At 42.5% G+C, this 25,032-nt stretch overlaps 1 protein-coding gene across 1 annotated transcript in view; it reads right to left on the bottom strand.

Moving 5' to 3' along the window:
• The window catches only part of LOC139459585 (uncharacterized), a 77,237-nt gene extending 52,356 nt beyond the window's left edge, over nt 1-24,881 (bottom strand). The window contains exons 1-17 of the mRNA XM_071241139.1: nt 24,713-24,881; nt 22,883-23,087; nt 17,332-17,448; nt 16,552-16,727; nt 15,351-15,464; nt 13,777-13,968; nt 12,775-12,874; nt 11,354-11,629; nt 8,820-8,995; nt 8,520-8,633; nt 7,761-7,952; nt 7,391-7,478; nt 6,332-6,529; nt 5,592-5,767; nt 3,598-3,711; nt 2,117-2,308; nt 1,703-1,795 (exon numbers count right to left, since the gene is read on the bottom strand). Coding sequence (XP_071097240.1) covers nt 1,703-1,795; nt 2,117-2,308; nt 3,598-3,711; nt 5,592-5,767; nt 6,332-6,529; nt 7,391-7,478; nt 7,761-7,952; nt 8,520-8,633; nt 8,820-8,995; nt 11,354-11,629; nt 12,775-12,874; nt 13,777-13,968; nt 15,351-15,464; nt 16,552-16,727; nt 17,332-17,448; nt 22,883-23,087; nt 24,713-24,772 — 2,583 coding nt within the window. The 5' untranslated portion in view covers nt 24,773-24,881. The remainder of the gene's footprint in view (nt 1-1,702; nt 1,796-2,116; nt 2,309-3,597; nt 3,712-5,591; nt 5,768-6,331; nt 6,530-7,390; nt 7,479-7,760; nt 7,953-8,519; nt 8,634-8,819; nt 8,996-11,353; nt 11,630-12,774; nt 12,875-13,776; nt 13,969-15,350; nt 15,465-16,551; nt 16,728-17,331; nt 17,449-22,882; nt 23,088-24,712) is intronic.
• Between the last annotated feature and the right edge of the window lie 151 nt (nt 24,882-25,032).

The following is a 25,032-nucleotide window of genomic DNA, read 5'->3' as shown; positions in this document are numbered from 1 at the left end:
GCATAGACTCGTTAGTCCAGTCAAAATGTTACTCCAGGATTCTAGCCTAGTTCGGCAAGGATGGAAACTTGACTTTTATAGCCAGTTAGCCCCCTTGCCTCGGGAAGATGTTCCCACTGGGGAATTCAAATAAGTAGACAAATATACATAATCTTAAGCTTTCAGCCTCCCGGCCTTCATCATGCACAGCAATGGTTGAACAAGCATCCCTGGTAATGTAGTCCTAAACCAATAGAGCGTGTCTGATGAAGGCTGAGAGGCTTCAGTTTATGTATATTTATGGAAATAATGGATTATCTGAAAATAACTGTCTCTATCTATAAGTAAAAACAAACAATAAACAGAATATTTTCCACATCTGCAGTTTGCCAGCTACAGTTGATGTTGAGATACCATGGTAACATTGGCTAGTATATGAATCACATGGCCTACTATGAATCACTTGGGCTACTATATGAATCACATGGCCAGCTATGAGTCACATGGGCTACTATATATATGAATCACATGGCCTTTGGGTCACATGGGCTACCATGGGTCAGTCACATGGGCTACTATGGGTCACATGGCCTACATGGCCATTATGGGTCACATGGGCTACTGTGAATCACATGGCCTACAATGGGTAACATGGCCTAGTATATTAATCACTACTATGGGGTCAGTCACATGGGCTACTATGGGTCACATGGCCTACATGGCCATTATGGGTCACATGGGCTACTGTGAATCACATGGCCTACAATGGGTAACATGGCCTAGTATATTAATCACTACTATGGGGTCAGTCACATGGGCTACTATGAATCACTTGGCCTACTAAGGGTCACATACATGGCTTACTATGTTTGTTTGTGTGATGTTTAACACAGCAATATTCCAGCTATATGACGGCGGTCCGTAACAGTGAGTGACTGAGTGAGTTAGTATGGTTTACATCGCTTTAAGCAATATTCCAGCAATATCACGGCAGGGGACACCAGAAATGGGCTTCACACATTGTACCCATGTCGGGAATCGAATCCGGGTCTTCGGCGTGACGAGCGAACGCTTAACCCACTACCCGATGGCCCAACAATCCGGTGATCGACATCATGAGCATCGATACACACAACTGGGATACGATGACAGGCATCAACCAAGTCAGCAAGCCTGACCACCCGATCCTGTTAGTCGCCTCTTACGACAAGCATAGTCACCTTTTATGGCAAGCATGGGTTGCTGAAGACCTATTCTAACCTGAATCTTCACAGGTATGGCCTACTATGAATCACATGGCAAACTATTTGCCTACTATGAATCACATATCTAACTATTGGTCATATGGGCTACTATGAATCACACAGGCTACATTGGGTCACATGGCCTACTAAGGGTCACATGGTCTTCTATGGCACACATGGCCTACTATGGCTCAAATGGGCTACTTTGGGTCACATGGGCAACTATGAATCACACAGGCTACCATGGATCACAAGGTCTACTATGAGTCACATGGGTATCCATCTGGCCATCCAACCCGGGTCTTCCATGTGACGACTCACTGCTTGAACCAGAAAGCTCCTTAGAAGTGCTAACATCCTATCACACAGCCATGCCAGGGAATATTGGATGTTTCATAATCAGCCAAATTTGTTACATTTTGCTAAAATCTTTTCATATAAATTTGAAGTAAATGTAAAGAAGATTTAGCATGACTTGCCTCAAGTGCTGACGGTTTACGGCCAAACAGAGCGAAGTCCAGAGTGTTGGCAAGCTCAAAGAAAACATCGTCTTCATCTCGGTCTCCCATCACCTGAAATAATTAACAATAGTCTCAGAAGGAATAGTCTAAGGGAGGTTAAGAAAAATGATAGACATATTTGGGGAGAATAATGATAAAATGTACATGGGGAACCCAGGTCATCTAAAGGGCAATTCTTTTCAGCCCATCAATGCATCTAAAACCTCTGATCCAGTTACCCCCGCTGTAATACGATGACCGGTCCCTTATCATTGATTGTTCTCCAATGATACTGGGTTCATGAGAGGGTGACTCATCCAATCATCATTTGGTTTGCTTTACTGGACATTTGTTTCGGGGAGTTTTTCTGACAAGATGGACTGATGATCTTACCACCACCAATTTGCCTTGGTCGTCGAAGTATTTCAGCACAGGTAGAGTGTTCTCCTTGAAGAAGCTGATCCGCTTCCCGATGGCTCCGAGGTTGTCATCGGGTCTGCCGCTGTCAGCGCCACGGTTGATGAGCCTCTCCTGCAGGTAGTACTCCTCACAGTCCAGCAGCACCACAAAACTCAGCCCACCGATCTGCCAGGGCATGAAGCAAGCTTATTTTTGGTCATAATCAAGGTTATCTTTGGTCATAATCAAGGTAATCTTTGGTTATAATCAAGGTTATCTTTGGTCATAATCAAGGTTATCTTTGGTCATAATCAAGGCTATCTTTGGTCATAATCAAGGCTATCTTTGGTCATAATCAAGGTAATCTTTGGTTATAATCAAGGCTATCTTTGGTCATAATCAAGGTTATCTTTGGTCATAATCAAGGTTATCTTTGGTCATAATCAAGGTTATCTTTGGTCATAATCAAGGCTATATTTGGTCATAATCAAGGTTATCTTTGGTCATAATCAAGGCTATCTTTGGTCATAATCAAGGTTATCTTTGGTCATAATCAAGGTAATCTTTGGTCATAATCAAGGCTATCTTTGGTCATAATCAAGGTTATCTTTGGTCATAATCAAGGTAATCTTTGGTCATAATCAAGGCTATATTTGGTCATAATCAAGGTTATCTTTGGTCATAATCAAGGCTATCTTTGCTTATAATCAAGGTTATCTTTGGTCATAATCAATGGGAAGCATTTAAGGAGTACATCATTTGAAGGGGTATAATGGGCTGGCCAATGGGAGGGATATAAGGGGTCAATAAATGGGAGTTGTGACATAGTTTCGGTGAAGTGACATTGGGTTAAACGTCACATCCAAGATTATTGCACTTATATAGCAACGTGTGTGTGTGTGTGTGTGTGTGTGTGTCTGCTTGTACTAGTCCGGACTTGATGCCGATTTTATAGTGCTAGCCTACTGAGATACCATGCCGCAGTTTAACATGAATACCCTACTCAGACACAGTATATTGACTCCGAGCAGACCAGTCATTGTTTTGGCCCCTTAATGCTGACCGCCAGACAGGGTAACAACATGTACCATTTTGGTATGACATGGCCGTGGGGTTTAACCACGGACCTTCCGCTCTCCAGGCGGACGCTTTACCACTAGGCCAAAGAGGCGGTCTGTGACATAGTTACTCAATGGGAGGGATGAGGTGTGATGGGTTGGCCAGTGAGAGGGATATTACGGGTTATTAAACAGGTGAGTTAAAATTTAATGTTGGATCAGTATTATTTTAGCCATACAGCAACGGGAACAAGTTGATATATATACAATTGAGTCATGAATTCAAACTTCTATTACAAAACACATTTTTCAAACAGATTTCATCATTACAATATTATTTATAACTGTGGCTATGAGCCTCCAGTAACCAAAGCGGGGCCTGGTAGCCTACATGTTCAGATTGGCATGGTAACCTACATGTTTGTTGAACTCCTCCAACTGACGCTCATCCCGGGGGTAGCCCTCGATGATGAAAGCCCGGGCGTCAGGATGTTTTTGTATGTTTGACGTCAGCAGCTCGATCGTCACATCCTGTACAGATGACATGGTTCATAGTGAAAACTGCATACTAAATACAAACACTGCATAGCAAATACAAACAACCTCAAATTCCCTGTTTCCCGATATTCCAGCTGTATTAGTTGAAATATTGCTTGTATACAGACATAATATAGTTGAATTATTGCTGGAATACTGACATAATATAGTTGAAATATTGCTTGTATACAGACATAATATAGTTGAAATATTGCTGGAATACAGGTAGAATATAGTTGAAATATTGCTGAAATATGGCTGGAATATAGTTGAAATATTACTGGAATATAATTGAAGTAAGGCTGATTTCATGATTCTATATCAAGTGGCAAGGACTCCCTCTTGAGTCATGTCCCTCAAAGATATCTGCCTACCTCCGGAGCCACCATGCTTCCCTGTGGACATCTGCCTACCTCTGGAGCCATGCTTCCCCATGGACATCTGCCTACCTCTGGAGCCATGTCTCCCCTGAACATCTACCTCCCTCTGGGCATCTGCCTGCCTCTGGAGCCATCCCCCCTCCCCCACCCCCAAAATATCTGCCTATCTCTGGAGCCATGCTTATCCCTGGATATCCTCCTTCCCATGACTTCCCTCTAGATATCTGCCTACCTCTGGAGCTCTGCTTCTCCCTGGATATCGGCCTTCTCTTTTCTTCCCTCTAGACATCTGCCTACCTCTGGAGCCATGTCTCCCTGGATATTTGCCTACCCATGTCTTCCCTCTAGATATCTGCCTACCTCTGGAGCCAGGTATCCCTGGATATCCTCCTTCCCATGTCTTCCCTCTAGATATCTGCCTACCTCTGGAGCCAGGTATCCCTGGATATCTGCCTACCCATGTCTTCCCTCTAGATATCTGCCTACCTCTGGAGCCATGTCTCCCTGGATATCCGCCTACCCATGTCTTCCCTCTAGATATCTGCCTACCTCTGGAACAATGTCTCCCTCGATATCCGCCTACCCATGTCTTCCCTCTAGATATCTGCCTACCTCTGGAGCCATGTCTCCCTCGATATCCGCCTACCCATGTCTTCCCTCTAGATATCTGCCTACCTCTGGAACAATGTCTCCCTCGATATCCGCCTACCCATGTCTTCCCTCTAGATATCTGCCTACCTCTGGAGCCATGTATCCCTGGATATCCTCCTTCCCATGTCTTCCCTCTAGATATCTGCCTACCTCTGGAGCCATGTCTCCCTGGATATCTGGCTACCCATGTCTTCCCTCTAGATATCTGCCTACCTCTGGAGCCATGTCTCCCTGGATATCCGTCTACCCATGTCTTCCCTCTAGATATCTGCCTACCTCTGGAACAATGTCTCCCTCGATATCCTCCTTCCCATGTCTTCCCTCTAGATATCTGCCTACCTCTGGAGCCATGTCTCCCTGTATATCTGCCTACCCATGTCTTCCCTCTAGATATCTGCCTACCTCTGGAGCCATGTCTCCCTGGATATCCGCCTACCCATGTCTTCCCTCTAGATATCAGCCTACCTCTGGAGCCATGTCTCCCTGGATATCTGCCTACCCATGTCTTCCCTCTAGATATCTGCCTACCTCTGGAGCCATGTCTCCCTGGATATCCGCCTACCCATGTCTTCCCTCCAGATATCTGCCTACCTCTGGTGCCATGTCTCCCTGGATATCCGCCTACCAATGTCTTCCCTCTAGATATCTGCCTACCTCTGGGGCCATGTATCCCTGGATATCTGCCTACCCATGTCTTCCCTCTAGATATCTGCCTACCTCTGGAACAATGTCTCCCTGGATATCCGCCTACCTATGTCTTCCCTCTAGATATCTGCCTACCTCTGGAGCCATGTCTCCCTGGATATCCGCCTACCCATGTCTTCCCTCTAGATATCTGCCTACCTCTGGAGCCATGTCTCCCTTCTGCAGCAGGGTGCTGATCATATCCCACTTGTCGTCGGCGGTGCCCTTGGTGGAGATCTCAGTGCGGAGGATGTCCCCCATGGAGAGGTGGACGACGTTGTCGTAACGCTCCACAATTCTCTTACACTGGCTGCCTTTACCACTGCCGGGTCCGCCTAGGGGAATCACAGTTAAGAGATGTGCAAGTCCTGTTTACTTCATTAGTGAGTTAGTTGGGTGAGATGTAATTACAGTGTTTTATCAGCTATCAGCAGCTCATGTAGGAGGTAAGCCTACAGGTATGCATGTCTTTATGTTTACTGATTTGGATAAACTCATAAACACGGTACTAAGAAACTGGAGTCATAATCAGGGCGACATTGGGATTCAAACACACTTTCATCAAATCCTGGCATGCCACAGGGAAATAACTCTGCACAGGGAGATCCCCAGATGATGGGGGCATCCACAAACCGCATGTGTTCACTAAACACCAACACAAGTTATATAACAATACAGAAAGCACATGGTAAACAGCTGTGTATTGAATGATGATGAAACACAATACCTGTAACTACACATATTCTGAAATAACCTCATCTTTTCAAGATGCTCATGATGACCCTATTTAAAGTGCAGTTAATTAGTTATGACACTTGATGGAAGAATAGTTGAGAGCGTTGGTAAAGGAATATATTTTTTACATTTTTCTTACTCGATTATTAACACACAAGGCCTACCTGTTACAAATATGATTGGGCACTCAGGAAATCCTGACTTGCGACCTTCATCTGGGACCTTGATCTCTGCGGGCGGCAAGTTGACCGGGATTGCAGGGAGGTCAGGGACATCATTGCTGGCTGATGCCTCGGTGTTCGGTGTTCGTACCTTCGCACTTCTCTGACGATCTGGTTTAGGTTGAGAGGGAGGGGTGGGCACTGTGGACAGAGAGGGAGGGAGGAGATTGTAGAACACTGGGGGAACACTGGAGAGACAGGGGAACACTGAGGGAACACAAGGGGTACACAGGGGGAAGACGTGTGGAACACTGGGAACACAGTGCAAGCAGTGGCGTGAGTGAGTTGGGTTTAACACTGCTTCTAACACTATTCCAGCTATATCATGGTGTGTCAGCTTATAAAATTGAGAGGAAAGCCCAAATTGATGCAAGTTTCCAACATTTACCACTTTGGTGAAACCCATAAGCATGGGTATGATGCTAACAACCTAGAAACATGATCAGGGCAAATCGGGATTTGAATCTAAAATAACAGGTTTCTAATGTACGAAAGGGATGCAAAACTGCAAAGCGTATTGCCTGATATGACTGGATCACCTGTACACCAGTAAACACTGGGTAACCACAGGGCTTACACTTGGGGAACACGGGGTGAACCTTCTTTTTGTGGATGATGCCTGGGAACACTGCCCCAATCTCCTGCCCAACTGAGAGAACCAGGATCACCTACCTCGGAAACCCTACTTCCCCAGGATGATGCCTGCAGACACTGCCCCATCTCCTGTCCAACTGAGAGAACCAGGATCACATACCTCGGATACCCTCCTTCCCCAGGATGATGCCTGCATACACTGCCCCATCTCCTGTCCAACTCAGAGAACCAGGATCACCAACCTCGGATACCCTCCTTCCCCAGAATGATGCCTTCAGACACTGCCCCAATCTCCTGCCCAATGGAGAGAACCAAGATCACCTACCTCAGATACCCTAGCTCCCAAAGATGTTGCTGTCAAACACTACCCCAATCTCCTGCCCAACTGAGAGAACCAGGATCACCTACCTCGTATACCCTCCTTCCCCAGGATGATGCTGTCAAACACTGCCCCCATCTCCTGCCCTAGAGATTCAGCATCCTGATCTCCCTCAAACTGAAACATGCAAAGGACAGTGTAAATACAAGACACATTTGCAAAATCCAAAAATGCTCAAACTCTACTTTAAGTTAGCAATAACTGGTTACTGTAATGAGAAATATTTAGCCAGTGGTGACACATCTCCCACTTCACAATCCTGACATCAGCATAGATTTACTTGGACTCTACACCACTTGATTAGACTTCTGTGTTCAGGACTATATCCCATCTTAATTACAGTAACAGTATGTAAGAGGTCAAGATATGTCTTCCTGTTAGATGATGTGGTGTACTCACGATCCTGACTTTCCCCTGGTCATCAAAGTGTTTGATGGCGGGCAGCGTGTTTTCCTTGAAGTGTAGGAGCCGCTTCTGTACTGCCTGAATGTTGTCGTCGAGGCGATTGTTGGTGGCGCCACGCTTCAACAAGCGTTTAGACAGGAAGGTTTCCTGGCAGTCAATGACCATCACAAGGTCAACACGACCAACCTGTCATTAAAACATCACAAAGTCAATGCAACCCACATGTCACCAAAGCATCCAAAGGTCAAAGTAATCCACTTAAAATATAGAACACGATACATACACACATGACAAACATCAAAGGTCGATGTTCTGGTTGATGTCAAGGTCAACTTACATCTGATGGATGTTAAGGGCAGTTTACAGTGTTCTATAGTGGACCAGGTCAGCTTACAGTGGTTTTTGGGGACAATGTCAGCTTACTGTTTTCTGGTGGGGTTGAGGTCAACCTACAGTGTTCTGTGGAGAACAAGGTCAACTTACCGTGTTCTGTGTGGTCAAGGTCAGCTTACTGTTTTCTGGTGGGGTCAAGGTCAACCTACAGTGTTCTGTGGAGGACAAGGTCAACTTACCGGTTATCTGTGAGGTCAAGGTCAACTTATTGTTTTCTGGTGGGGTCAAAGTCAACTTACTGTTTTCTGGTGGGGTCAAGGTCAACCTACAGTGTTCTGTGGAGGTCAAGGTCAATCTACAGTGTTCAGAGGGGTACAAGGACAGCTGACTGTGTTCTGATGGGGGTCAAGGTCAACTTACAGTGTTCTCGTAATCTTCAACCTGTTTCATGTCCCGGGGATAGCCCTCGATGATGTAGCCCTTGGCTGCTGTGTTCTTCTGCAGGGTTTGGACAAACAGGTCACAGGTATCTTCCTGTGAAAAGGGATTTATCGCAGCAATATTACTACATAATACATAAATTTTTATTTCAGCCATTTACCCTGTGGTATCAAAAAAGATAATTTTGTTTTTAGCACAGACTAACGGTAAGTAATAAAAAAGCCATATAAACATTCAATCATTTATGATTTATTATAGTTTGATGAATATAGCAGTCACCTCTGGGACCATCTCGCCCCGAGACATGAGGTCACCGACCATCTTCCACTTCTCCTCCCCAGAGCCTCTTTCAGACACTTCCTTTCTGATGAGGTCGCCCATGGATACGTGAACCCAGCCATCCTCGTGTGTAAGCAGCTTCTGAATTTGGGTCAGTTTGCCACACCCAGGACCGCCTGCAGCAACAAGCAGCATTGTATACCTAATTACCATGGTCTCTAATAGCATTATACACCATTTTGCCAGGGTTTCAAGGAGCATTCCACACCATGTGGCCATAGTTTCCACCAGCATTATAAACCTTAACATGGTTTCAAGCAGCATTATAAACCTTGTTAACATGGTTTCAAGCAGCATTATAAACCTTGTTACATGGTTTCAAGCAGCATTATAAACCCTATTACCATAGTTTCAAGGAGCATTATAAACCCTATTACCATAGTTTCAAACAGCATTATACACCACGTTGCCATAGTTTCAAGCAGCTTTATAAACCTTGTTACCATGGTTTCAAGCAGCAATATAAACCCTGTTACCATGGTTTCAAGCAGCAATATAAACCCTGTTACCATGGTTTCAAGCGGCATTACACACCTTGTTACCATAGTTTCGAGAGAATTATAAACCCAATTACCATGGTTTCAAGCAGAATTATAAACCCTGTTACCATGGTTTCAAGCAGCATTAAGCACCACATTTTTCATGGTTACAAGCATTTTTGTAAACCATCCTGCCATGGTTTCAAGTTGCATTCTACGCTTTGTTACCATGGCATCAAGCATCTTCCTGAAGCTTAACTGAAAAGTCCAGTTGTCACCCTTGCCGAACTAGGCTTGAATTTGTGGCTCTATCGTAGCGTCACCAGTGGCTATTACGAGTTATGTCCCTTCTATGTCCCTCCTACTGACCATTCAGATTCCACCTCTCATATCACTTGCACTTGCTTTCTCTAGTTTCAAGCTGCATAATATACCTTGTTAGCAAGATTTCAAGCAGCATTATACAGTCTGCTACCATAGTTTCAAGAGCATTATAAACCCTGTTGCCATGGTATACAACATGTTGCCATGGTTTTTAAGCAGTATTATGAAACACAATAATGTCATGGATTCAATTTTCATTGTACACCATGTTGCCATAGTTTCAAGCAGTACTATACACTATGTTGCCATAGTTTCAAGCAGTACTATACACTATGTTGCCATAGTTTCAAGCAGTACTATACACTATGTTGCCATAGTTTCAAGCATCATTGTACACCACATTGCCATGGTTTCAAGCAGCATTATAAAACATGTTGCCATAGTTACAACCAACATTGTACACCATGTTGCCATAGTTTCAAGCATAATTATACACAATGTTGCCATAGTTTCAAGCATCATTGTACACCACATTGCCATGGTTTCAAGCAGCATTATAAAACATGTTGCCATAGTTACAACCAACATTGTACACCATGTTGCCATAGTTTCAAGCATAATTATACACAATGTTGCCATGGATTCAAATATCATTGTACACCATGTTGCCATGGTTGCAAGCAGCCTTATTAAACATGTTGCCATAGTTTCAAGCCACATTATAAAACATGTTGCCATAGTTTCAAGCCACATTATACAACATGTTGCCATAGTTTCAAACAGTATTATGATACACAATATTTCCATGGATTCAACTATGATTGTACACCATGTTGCCATGGTTACAGACAGTATTATATACACTGCTGCCCTGGTTTCTTGTTTTGTTTTGCTCTGCTAATTAAGTTCTTCCTTACAAAATTTGATGTGGTTTGTTACTATATAGCCACCTCTTACGACAAGCGTAGGTTACTGGGCAATATCTAAACTTGTCCATATTAGATTTGAAATTAACTTATCTGATTATCAGGTCAGAGTCGGGTCTGGATTGAGTAGAAAATACATAATATAGAATAACCATTCTTTTAAGCTTTAATACAGTTGAACTTTTTTTGTCTGTATCATTAGTTCTGTCAGAAGTGTTATATAAACTTAACATTAAAGAGGTTTGGTTCAGTTGTAGTAAAACATTAGTACCTGTAATTTACAGCCTACCCATCACAAGGACAATGGGTACATCAGGAGTTATGATATGTAGTAAGGCAGGTAGTATCTTTAGTCTGCGCCTCATCCACCACAAGTACAATGGGCACATTGGGTATTATGATATCTAGTAAGGAAGCTAGTATCTGTAGTCTGTGACCTACCCATCACAGGGACAATGGGCACATTAGGTATTATGATATGTGGTAAGGAAGATAGTATCTGTAGTCTGTGACCTACCCATCACAAGGACAATGGGCACATTAGGTATTATGATATGTAGTAGGGAAGATTGTATCTGTAGTCTGTGACCTACCCACCACAAGTACAATGGGCACATTAGGTATTATGACATGTGGTAAGGAAGATAGTATCTGTAGTCTGTGACCTACCCATCACAGGGACAATGGGCACATTAGGTATTATGATATGTAGTAAGGAAGCTAGTATCTGTAGTCTGTGACCTACCCATCACAAGGACAATGGGAACATCAGGGATCCCTCCCACCTTGACTTTCTCCACAGCTCCGCTAGAGGAGGGTGGAGCTGATGGTATAACCTTGGCAGGTGGGGACGCCACACGAGACCCTTCACGGGATGCCACACGGGACCCTTCACGGGACGCCTTACGGGACCCTTCACGGGATGCCACACGGGACCCTTCACGGGACGCCTTACGGGACCCTTCACGGGATGCCGCACGGGACCCTTCACGGGACGCCGCACGGGACTGAGGCTTGGACACTGAATCAGACAACAGCAGTCTTAAACAATATGCCATTCCTGTTATATAAGAAAAAAATATAATTAAATGCATTAGGGAAGAGCAAGTCAACAGGATGCTGTGTAATGTTACTTCAGGGAACATTTGATGTGTTAAAACAAATGTAGACTAATATACTAATTTGCATTCAAATTCGAAAGTGAACATATCAAAAGACACAAAAGCAATCAAACCTTATGTTTGACAGTTATTTAATTCTATAAATAACAAGGCAAAAGGTGAGCAGGGACTCATTAATACCCCCGACCTCAACTCCAACATATTTCTAAGTTCAAAACAAGAAAAAATCATAATTGTTCGGAAAATACACATATGAAAATCAAACCTTGCACTATGCCTCTTCTAATAGTATGGAAACTGTTCCCTAAATCTTAAAAGAATCCATGTAGTAGTTTTCAAGCTATAGGTTGCACAAAAAAATGTCCTCAGAAGGACAGATGCAATTTCTTGGAAGGATGGACGGATGGACAGAATTCCTTGGTATAACTATATACCCCCACCATCCTCCTGCCAAACAACTTTGCCCCACCCCAAACACCCCTATGTAGGGTTCTCTAACACACACACCCAACACCACCAACTCTGACACCAAACTAACACCAACCACCCCCACCGCGCATTCCAAACAAGAAACTAACATACACCACCCCTACCTCCCATTCCCAAGGCCAAACCATCACCCACCACCCATCCCCATCACCAAACTAACACCAACCACCCCTACCTCCAATCCCCAACACCAACCACCCATCCCCATCACCAAACTAACTCCAACCACCCCTATACCACCCCTACCTCCCATCCCCAACACCAACCACCCATCCCCATCACCCAACCAACACCAACCACACCTACCTCCCATCACCAAACTAACACCAACCATCCCTATCTCCCATCCCCAACACCAACCAGCCATCCCCATCACCAAACCAACACCAACCAGCCATCCCCATCACCAAACCAACACCAAACTTACACCAACCACCCATCACCATAAACAACACCCAATCCCCAAACTAACACCCCCTACCACTGGCCCTAGAAGCACTACCCCAAACCCCAGCACAATCAAGACAGTTAACTGGGAACCTATGGTGCTACCGACCTGTAGAGTAGCTGGGGACCTCCTCCTTCCCCAGAATCTTGGTGTCAAACACGACCACCATCTGCTCTCCTAGTGTCCTGGCTTCCTGATCACCTTCAAACTGAAACAGGCAGGACCACCAGGTAAAACTTACTACATTCATGTCAGTATCATCACATGTAAACTGTAGTCTGTATGTTAACTGTAGTGTCTGAGTGATGTATAATGAAGCATCTGTATGATGTAAACTGTAGTGTTTGTTTGATGATAACTGTAGTGTATGCATGATGTTAACTGTAGTGTCTGTATGTTAACTGTAGTGTCTGAGTGATGTTTAATGAAGCAGCTGTATGATGTAAACTGTAGTGTTTGTTTGATGTTAACTGTAGTGTATGCATGATGTCAACTGTAGTGTCTGTATGATGTTAACTGCAGTGTCTGTGTGATGTTAACTTTAGTGTCTGTGTGATGTTAATGGTAGTGTCTGGATGTTAACTGTAGTCTGTATTATGTCTAATGAAGTGTCTGTATGATGTACACTGTAGTGTATGTATGCTGTTAATTGTAGTGTATGCATGATGTTTACTGTAGCATATGTATGTTAACTGCAGTGTATGCATGATGTTTACTGTAGCATATGCATGATGTTAACTGTAATGAATGCATGATGTTAACTCTAGTGTATGCATGTTAACTGTAGTGTATGCATGATGTTAACTGTAGTATATGCATGATGTTAACTGTAATGTATGTATGTTAACTGTAGTGTATGTATGGTAACAAAAGTGCCTGTATGATGCTAGTTGTGTCGGTATGATGTTGACTGTAATACCTGTATGTTAACTTAGTCTATGTGGTCTCTTAATGCTGCATGAGTGTAAGTTAAGTCAGTATGTCATGTGTGCTTCTAACTTATCTTATCTTTAAACATATGAAACATACAAACTCTCTATCTTGATCAGTTTTCTTTGTCAACAGAAAACATACTCTGTTTATTATTTTGTAACTTTACAGTCCACTCACAATGATGACTTTCCCCTGGTCATCGTAGTATTTGATGGCCGGCAGTGTTTGTTCCTTGAAGAGCAGGAGCCGCTTCTGTACGGCGTGGATGTTGGTGTCGCTGCGGTTGTTGGTGGCGCTATGCTGAAGGAGACGTTTCGACAGGAAGGTCTCCTCATTGTCAATCAGCATCACTAGGTCAACACGACCCACCTGCATACAACCATTGAATAGGAGTCATTCTTGTCGTATTTTTCTTGTATAGAAGCTTATGTTTGTGCGAATGAGTTGAGTTTAACACCACATTAAGCATTATTCCATCAACATCAGAACAGGAGACACAATTCTACAATGACACTGAAGCATTCTTAATTCTGATTACCATTTAAATCAGGTATCTAATTCCAATCGATACCTCAAAGTTACCAAGACTTTTCACACAAAAACTTGTGTGTGAATACATTAATCTATCTATGACCTATGTATCGATGCATATAAACAAGAATTACCGAACATAACTGTTTACGTTCAATATCGGAACATATCAGGTACACAGCACAAGCGCTTGGTCACAACAGCTAACTAAAGCAAACAGTTACAAATTAAATTAAGAGGTATCAAACCTACAGTTAGATGACCTCAAATTTCATAACACAATAAGCTTATCATCTCGTTGGCTTCACACATTGTACCCATGTGAGCAACTTAATCCGGATCTTTGGAGTGATGTTTGTTTCTATGTTTGTTGTTTATTGCTGCTCTCAGCAATATTCCAGCGATATGACGGCAGTCTGTAATTAATCGAGTATGGACCAGACAATCCAGTGATTGACATCATGATCCAGGCAATTGGGATACGATGACATGCATCAACCAGGTCAGCGAGTCTGACCACCCAATCCCGTTAGTTGCCTCTTATGACAAGCACAGTCGCCTCTTACGTCAAGCATGGGTTGCTGAAAACTTATTCTACCCCTGATCTTCACGGGTCCTTTGGAGTGATGAACCACCTGGCTACCCTCTACACAAATGAGGATTCAGTCTTATGTATACATGTTATTGTGTCAAAGCTTATAGTGAGTGAGTAAGCTGGGTTTAACACAACCTTGAACAGTGTTTCAGTTATATAATATATCAAGCTGAGAGAGTTCCATGTTGGATAAAGTCCAGATGTGATGCAGGTCTTAGACACATGACACTTCTGGGAACCCCATGAGCATGTTGCTTATAAACCAAGAAATATCATTAGCTTGAAAATGGGAATTAAACACAATCCCTGCCCCTTGCCTTTTTGGATCCCAGTGAATTAATAAGAGACAAGAAGCCTCTGTGGCAAACACATTATAAGACTATGTATAGTTCCACAACAACTATTATAATTGTTTATGGTGCATGTGAAGATTGAGTAAGTGAATGAGTTCGCATAGCTTGTGTTTAAGTCTCTCAAAGTATGACAGCCTCATGCGGGAGGAAAGCCCACACTGATGCAGGTTGAAGTCTTTGCTAAAACCTCTAAATGAATGATGATATCCAGCAGATCCTGTCAATCAAGGGGGACAACTCTGCATCTGTATATGTAACTGTCAGCTACTCACAGATTTCTCAAAGTCATCCACTTGCTTCTCATTCCGAGGGTAGCCACTGATGAGGAATCCCTTGGCATTTGTGTTCTTCTGGAGAGACTGCAGGAACAGCTCATGACACAAATCCTGGAACACAAAAATACAAACAGTGACACAACTTGAAACACGAAAAACAACTGTAACTTAAACCTTTCATGTGTTTATATCACAAGAAAAGTATAAAGTTGGGAAATTTGACAGAAAGGTTTCCTGAGTGAAACATATGTACAGTAAACTACGGCTATAACGAACTCAGGGGACCACTAATTTTAGTTTGTTGTAACCATAGTTCATAACAAACATATATACACCATATATACAGCAAATGGCTTGGACCAAAAAGAAACCATTTCGTTTTCCACCAGTTCGTTATAAGCGTGTTCATTAAAAACGTGGTTTACTGTAAATACATGTGGCACTACAGGTAACATGGTAAATGCACGTCAGTACATCAATGTAGGTCAGTATTGTAATGTATGCACCAAAGTCATTACGGCAATGTAGGTCACATGTTCAATGTAGGTCACAAGGTCAATGTAGGTCAATGTTGTGATGTATGTACCAAAGTCAATATGGCAATGTAGGTCACAAGGTCAATGAAGGTCACTTGTTCAATGTAGGTCAATGTTGTAATGTATGTACCAAAGTCAATATGGCAATGTAGGTCAATGTTGTAATGTATGTCACAAAGTCAATATGGCAATATAGGTCACTTGTTCAATGTAGGTCAATGTTGTAATGTATGTACCAAAGTCATTATGGCAATGTAGGTCACTTGTTCAATGTAGGTCACAAGGTCAATGTAGGTCACTGTTGTGATGCATGTACCAAAGTCAATATGGCAATGTAGATCACTTGTTCAATGTAGGTCACTTGTTCAATGTAGGTAAATGTTGCATGTCACAAAGTCAATGTGGCAATGTAGGTCACTTGTTCAATGTAGGTCACATGTTCAATGAAGGTCACAGGGTCAATGTATACTAAGTATGCACTGTATGGCAAAGATGTCTGTCAATGTGGCAATGTAGGCCCCTAGAATGTAGGTAAGTAGGTCATTCATTCAATGTCTATGGTCAATATAGTGATGCAAAATGTCATAGTCTGAGTGGTAATCCAATGTGTTTTTCCCTAAGTTTTCCCATCAAAGTTCTGCAACATATATTCTGTGACCTACATCTGATATGAACTCTCCCTCAGACACAAGCTCTGCAGCCATCTTCCACTTCTCCTCAGCAGCACTGCGGTTGCTCAGCTCCTGTCTGATGAGGTCGCCCATGGAAATGTGGACCCAGCCATCCACCCGTGTCAGCAAGGTGTCTACCTGTGTGCACCTCCCACTGCCAGGGCCACCTACACCATGCAGTAGAAGGACAGGCAATGATATATAGATGCACCAGTTAATTGATAAAATTTGCACCTTAAAAAATTATAATGTTCTACAAACGTAGAATATGATACAAACAAAACTTCGCAAATAATCAAAAATAGCAACACTTACCATGTATCCATAGAAAATCAGTTAACATAAACTAAATGATCAAATATCTTTCTGGAAGAGTGCAGAATAAGAGAAATGACCCTTAATGAATCAGTCAACATGGTGGCTTTACATATTGGTACACATCACAATAATAAGCCCTGCGATACTTTTAAAAACAATTCAAACTTTTCCTGCAAATAGAAGTTTAAATATCTCATCAGGACAGAAACACAAACACATACAGGTGTGAAATAAGTTAGTGAACAAATATCAAGGTTGAAAAGTTGAAAATCTTACATGTGCTATCAAGATGGCTGGAGATGGTCAACAATGCTTAAGCCACTTGTCTCAAGCACAAGTTCAGTCAAATTTAATTTTATTTGACGGCTAAGTTAGGACAGCCCAGGAGCAGTATCTTCTGAAAACTATCCCAGGACAAGTTACAATAATATATGACTGTATGTGATGACCTACCCATGACAAGAACAATGGGCACATCAGGGATGCCCTCTGCTTTCACCTTCTCCACCACGGCCGAACCAATAGGGGGCAGCGGGGACGACCGCTTCTCATCCAGGGGTGTCATCTCCTCTGAAGAAGGATAAAGATTGTAAAACGTTCTGTTTCAGCAACATCCCCTACCCTATTATCATCATCCCAACACTTACCATCAACATCATCATCAATGTCCCTACCCTCACCATCATTGTCCCTGTACCCACCATCCACATCACCATCCACATCCCCACCATCACCCTCAACATCCCCACCCTCAAAATCAATGTCCCTACCACTATCATCAACATCCCCACCCCCGCCATCAATGTCCCCACCTCAACCCATCCTTCAACATCCCTACCTTCACCATCGATGTCCCCACCCCCACCATCAATGTCCCCACCTCAACCCATCCTTCAACATCCCTACCTTCACCATCGATGTCCCCACCCCCACCATCAATGTCCCCACCTCAACCCATCCTTCAACATCCCTACCTTCACCATCGATGTCCCCACCCCCACCATCAATGTCCCCACCTCAACCCATCCTTCAACATCCCTACCTTCACCATCGATGTCCCCACCCCCACCATCAATGTCCCCACCCCAACCCATCCTTCAACATCCCTACCTTCACCATCGATGTCCCCACCCCCACCATCAATGTCCCCACCCCAACCCATCCTTCAACATCCCTACCTTCACCATCGATGTCCCCACCCCCACCATCAATGTCCCCACCCCTACCCATCCTTCAACATCCCTACCTTCACCATCGATGTCCCCACCCCCGCCATCAATGTCCCCACCTCAACCCATCCTTCAACATCCCTACCTTCACCATCGATGTCCCCACCCCCACCATCAATGTCCCCACCCCTACCCATCCTTCAACATCCCTACCTTCACCATCGATGTCCCCACCCCCACCATCAATGTCCCCACCCCTACCCATCCTTCAACATCCCTACCTTCACCATCGATGTCCCCACCCCCACCATCAATGTCCCCACCCCAACCCATCCTTCAACATCCCTACCTTCACCATCGATGTCCCCACCCCCACCATCAATGTCCCCACCCCAACCCATCCTTCAACATCCCTACCTTCACCATCGATGTCCCCACCCCCACCATCAATGTCCCCACCTCAACCCATCCTTCAACATCCCTACCTTCACCATCGATGTCCCCACCCCCACCATCAATGTCCCCACCCCTACCCATCCTTCAACATCCCTACCTTCACCATCGATGTCCCCACCCCCACCATCAATGTCCCCACCCCTACCCATCCATCAAAATCACTTCCCTCACCATCAATATCCCCACCCACTCCATCAATGTCCCCACCCCTACCCATCCATCAACATCACTTCCCTCACCATCAACGTCCCCACCCCCACCATCAATGTCTCCACCCCCACCATCAATGTCCCCACCCCTACCCATCCATCAAAATCACTTCCCTCACCATCAATATCCCCACCCACTCCATCAATGTCCCCACCCCTACCCATCCATCAACATCACTTCCCTCACCATCAATGTCCCCACCCCCACCATCAATGTGTCCACCCCCACCATCAATGTCTCCACCCCTACCAATCAATCAACATCCCTTTCCTTACCATCAATGTCCCCACCCCCAACCATCAATGTCCCCACCCCCAACCATCAATGTCCCCACCCCTACCCATCCATCAACATCCCCACCCCTACCCATCCATCAACATCCCCACCCCTACCCTACCATCAAGATCCCCTACCCCATCATCAATGTCCCCACCCCTACATCACCATCAACATCCCCACCACTACCCCATCATCAACATCCCCTACCCCACCATCAACATCCCCACCCTCATCATCAACATCCCCACCCTCACCATCAACATCCCCACCCCTACCCTCACCATCAACATCCCCACCCCTACCCTCACCATCAACATCCCCACCCCTAACCCTACCATCAAAATCAACCAATTATGGGCAATTAAATTCTTGAAAAATACATCAGTGGAATATAAACATTTCAGGCTGTCAGCGTAAACCACGAAATTTATCTTTCAACTCAAAATTCTCTTTTCAACTCATTTTTTCACCAAAATAATATTCTAATAAGAGCACCTTATTTCTAATTTTGAGAGCACCCTGGGCGCTTATTACGTCGAATACAGTATCTCTCAAGTTTAAGCAGTTTCATCAACCTAAAGACACTGGAAAGCCTGGGACAAATCAATCTTGTATACATCTACCACGGACCAACAACAATTCACATGGTTAAGTGCAGTCTATAAACTGACGCTTGCTAATATCACACAATTATGAACTGCATTACCATGGTTACTAAAAACTTATTGATATCATCAGAATGGTGAATCCTAAGTGGGCTTGTCTCTGTGTGCGTTATCGAAGGTAGAAACTATGAAGAGTTATCATATAGATTGGTGGAGGCTATATCTCGCTAATTTCTCTATCTCAGTTGTTTCGATATTGGTTGAGATAATATATGTAACTGTGACAAGACATCAAAATGGCTATTTCACTGTTAAGTTCACATACAGATCTATACATGAATCACAATTGCCGTACAAATCCCCAACCCACCTTGTTTAATACATTGAACATGAAGTGAGTTATTGAAATACCATGTGTTTCATGGCCAGGCGTTACCCTGGGTGCCTTGCACACTCTTCAACAGGGATTCACAAATGAACAATATTAATTAAATAAACAAATCAAATGGTATTGCTTGTATTAAGATCACACTGTGAGTGCAGAGTAAAGAACAACAAAGTGACAATGTGACAATGTGACATGTGAGTGTGACATGTGAATGTGACAGTGTGACATGTGAATGTGACAATGAACTAAGAATGCTGCCAACCTGTTACTAGTACTCTTTAGATGCCAACTGTCATCTCACAACACTGACAGACACCAATACCAGGATATATGCAGTACTCACATTATCTAATTATTACTAACAATAACTTCTCATTTCTACTTGTTTCCCTATGTGACTCAGCATCAGTAGAAACTAACAGTTTTAGTCCACTAGTCCTTATAATGATAACATATAGCAAAACCCTTAAAAAGGGAAAATTTCTACTAGTTCTTAGGATACCTTAACTATTGGGCAGTCTGGCAAGGACTACAGGACTAGTGCCAATTTCTAACACTGTGACTAAGTCTAAGGACAACAATGTCAAGTTGGTACCCTCAACTCATGGAACACGTAATAATGTGCATGTATATGATGTGCCAAATCTACACTCTAAGCATGTTCAAAGCACAACATTATTATCTTGGTCAATAGAAACTCTCAGGGTCAAGTTGCTGAGCACTGTCACTAGGGCTGGGATGGATAACTCGGGTACTCGGGTTGGATGGGTACTGAGAAAGATCTGGATACTGAGAAAGGAAAGGACTACCATGTATGAGTCACATGATCTATTGTTTATTAAAAAATTATCTAGAACTTCCACGGTTACACTACAAGTGACTAATGTTCACATTTCTTTCTGACTATGCACCCATTCCTTCTGACCTTTATAGGTTTGAATAAAGATAAAACTTCAGTCAACTTCAGTGTATGCATGACCAGATTGTTTTATACGTGTATCCACCTAGGTAGTAACTTTGGACTCGCCCCAGTCCTAACTGTCACCCACCCATACTCTCCACGACAAACGCTGCCTAACTTCGCCTGACTTGAGACCTTAGTCTGTCATGCAGACCCTGATACAAATATAAATATACAGCCCATGTCAGTCTATAATGTTTGGCAAGTCTAGATTACTGCAGAGTCAGTCTAAAAATGAAAGAGAGTCTCTGGGCTCCTTTTTATTATATTTTTATTAAAATAATTTAACAACTGTTTTTTTTAGTTAATATATGTTCTTTTCAGGGACTAGATGTGAGTCTATTGAGACTTGTGCGTGTCCACAAGACCATGTGTAACCACATGGATACTATGACTTGAGTGCTTCTTAAAACTTCATGGTTCTTTTCACAATGAGTATTGATAGTCATAACACACATAAGAAAGATAATGATAATAATAATTATCAGGTCATTGAAATAAATTGGTGCTTTTCAAGTTTTAGTATTGTCTACTTTTCCCATGTTGGGGGTTGGCAGAATCCATGAACCAATTGAAAAACAGCTATCCTGAGTACATTGGACGTTCCCAACTAACGGAACATGTTGTCACATTCCTGGTCCCTGTATCTGGTGCAGTGCATGGGGTGCTGGGTATACCTTGTATTGTGTAATATGTGTCTAGCAGCCAGAAACAATCAGGACCATCTAGATAGTGGAGAGAACACAGGTAATGATGACAGCATGGCAAGTTGACTAAACAAAGGCAATCATGATGTGTGAGTTGGGATTAACGCCGCACTGAACAGTATTCCAGTTATATCACGGCATGTCAGCTTAATGTGGGAGGAAAGCCTGAAGTGATGCAAGTCTCAGACGTTCATCATTTTGGGAAAACCCATGGGTACTGGTATGGTGCTGACAAACCTAGAAAAGTAATCTGGTGAATCAGGATTTGAACCCACAATCATTGGTCGGTGGCTTGCCCAAGAGACGCAACTCTGCACGGCAAATTGCGGTGCCTTAGACGACTGGGCTCCCCATGCCCCCTATCATGATAGGAGTGAGAGATATAGAAACAAGCTAACTAAAGTCACTAGTCTAAGGACTACTGCCGGTTTCTGTGAGAGAATGTATGGAATCAAGCAATGATAATGTGAAGTTATTGGGAGTATGAACAAGGTTTTCAGTAATTATCTGGGCATTGTAAGATATATTGTGTACACAAAACACATGGAACATGCAACATGATAATAAACATTGCCGTACAGGCAAACACCACTGGGCAAAGTAACCAGTGTTCGAACCTACGGACCACCTCAATCTCATTCCACAATAGGGTTATGACCCCTTGGTTTTCAAGCTGAATTTCCAACACTGGTAAGACATCACCATTCTTATTAAGCTCTGGTTGTCTGAGAACCTGTTTACAGTATGAGGCACAAAGACAATACAGAGGGAGTTGTCTCCCTTCAAGTGTCATGATTTCACAAATTTAGACTAAAATTGATAACTAACAGTCTTAATTAATTAATTATCGTAATTAAAATATAAAACAGCGATAAAACATTTTTAGTCACATGGAGATGAGTAATAGTTGGAAAGATATCAACAAAGTTTAGAAGAAACTTTATCTATGTCTCACATATGTATAATGATATGCATACATACAAAATATATCAAAATGATAAAACTATATTTCAAAACATCCTAATCATAAGAGGGAGACACGTTCTGCCCTAGACTGGTTTACATGTCCTAGAGCGTTTGCTCTCCTCGCCTGCAGTCGCTAGGAGGCAAAGAGTGCAAGGACTTTAGAACTTGTGCCAATTTCTATTGCTATAAAATCTACTAAATGTGACTGCAGGTAACTTGTAGAATCCAATGTTTTGGACACAGACAGGATCAGGATATCTTACTTTTGGGTGTGGTTGACCTCCTCCCACGAGATCCAGGACGTTTGCCGTTCTCAGGTGTGATGGGTGGAAGTGGTGTTTTGGAGCGCTTGTATTCCACAAACATGTTCCATGTGACCTGGCCATTGTTCTTGACCTTCTCGAGACAGTCAAGCAGATACTGGATGTGGTCTGTCGGCCGGTGGAACATCAGTCCAGTCATCAGACTCTGTAGTCATGAAGACAGTCATTTTTTACAGTAGGCAATAAGTTTGATATTGTAGGCAGTCATTTTTTACAGTAACAGCTGGAATACAGTTGCACCCTTTTAAAATCTTCACTTGCATAAATCTTATGATCTTTAACAGTAACCATGGTAACAGTTATTGAAAATAAGTTGGAAAGTATAGTCATCAAGGTCATAAGCCCCAAATCTTAATGTTACAAATAAAACATTTAGGCATTCATCGATTACATAATATGAATATTGACAACCCCTTATTTTTTTACAGTGCAGTAACAAATCTATGAAAAAATATACATGTCATAATAGGTATATTTTATTAGGATTTTGCCAAATGTTCTATTTCAAGTCAAAAGGGTAAAAGAATTATACTGTCAGTTTCAAGTTTATCTTGAATAAAGGCATCATTTATTTTAGATCTTAGATAACCACCATAAAAAATTTACTGTCGCAAATGTCTTTTTTCTATAATGTCTTTCGTCCCTGTCTATCTAGGTATGACAAATCTGACAACTCAACTGGACATTTTATTGTGGCTTCTGCCAAAACTCATCCTTATAGCGTGAATATTAAAATCGTAAGATATAACTTCACTTTGCAAACATAATTTTATTTGATATAAAAATTGCCATTCTGAACGTAAGCCTTTTTTCTTTCAATCCAAAGGGGAGTTTGTTCTGTATTTCTGTATGTGTGAGTGTTTGGGCAACAGGGGATTGTCTTAAAACCCAGTGTGCTGTTACTGACATCTGAAGTGCCGTACCTAGACTACAATAGAGGAGACATCTCACCTATTACTTATTTCTGATTTGTGTCAGCTCAGTGGGGTAAACCTGTGTCAGTGACCAGGCATTAGTTGACCTTCTTTCTTAAGTCATAAAATAATGCCTTCCTTGTAACTTTTTAGAAACATGTGGACAATAATCTAAGAATCCATTTTTAGTCTTGATTTAAACATAATTAAGATTGATGTAAGCTGTCAGCAAATATAAATGCTGAAGTAAGACGAGTTCTATGGATGAACAACTTCTTTATTACAATTAGTGTGACGTTTCAGTGTAGATCCTAACACCTTTATCAAGCAATAGATGGATAGGGCTATACAACATAGGTATATATACACTTTTTGACATCTAAGTTGTTACAGTGACTAGTTGATGGACACAGAGAGGTGATTAAGCTAATTGGAAGCCAGTGGATGACTAATGAACTCCAACTTCTAATTGCCACTGAAAGAAGAAATATAAATGCTACCTGAGTGAAAGTAAGCTATGGTCCTGTTGAGTAAAATATTGATTTAGTAACATCTGTAACATCAAACATACAGGAACTAGGCCTATACCGTAGATAACAATTGAAAACATATCCAGTTTATGTCTGTGTGACACTTGTTCATTTCCCCTGGTGTTATTTTCTCAGCACAAATAATTAACTAAATAATTAATTGTCACTTGATATATTGTTAAAAAGAAAATACAAATGTAATAATTAAGCGCTGAGAACATCGTTTTTAGACATTTTACAAAAATGAAAATTATATTTTGCCATCACTAATGACCATGTATTGACAACACTGTCGATACATGTCAAACGCTCACAATATTTCCTACCTCGAACAAACGTGGAATTTCCCGCTTGGAGAGATAAGTCTTTGCATCTTCGGTCGTCATCTTGCCGCTGCGACAGCGGACGTATTTAGTTTGGGATGATATTTTGACTGTTTTATTGAAATCCTGTCAGACGACTTCCAGGTCCACGATATCCCAGGTTGTATCTAAGGACAACAAACATCGTTCATTGCGGAAGACATATCACTTTCATTGAGAAAATAGTTCTACAAATTGTGGATTGAACTGGAAGATTGAATGGTTAAAATAATAGACTATCATTTAAAACTACAAATGCAACAAATCATCGAGATCATAATAAT

This window comes from Haliotis cracherodii, unplaced genomic scaffold (assembly GCF_022045235.1).
Source record: "Haliotis cracherodii isolate W230 unplaced genomic scaffold, xgHalCrac1.p SCAF_13, whole genome shotgun sequence".
NCBI lineage: Eukaryota > Metazoa > Mollusca > Gastropoda > Lepetellida > Haliotidae > Haliotis > Haliotis cracherodii.
This window is presented reverse-complemented; position numbering and strand designations above follow the sequence as displayed.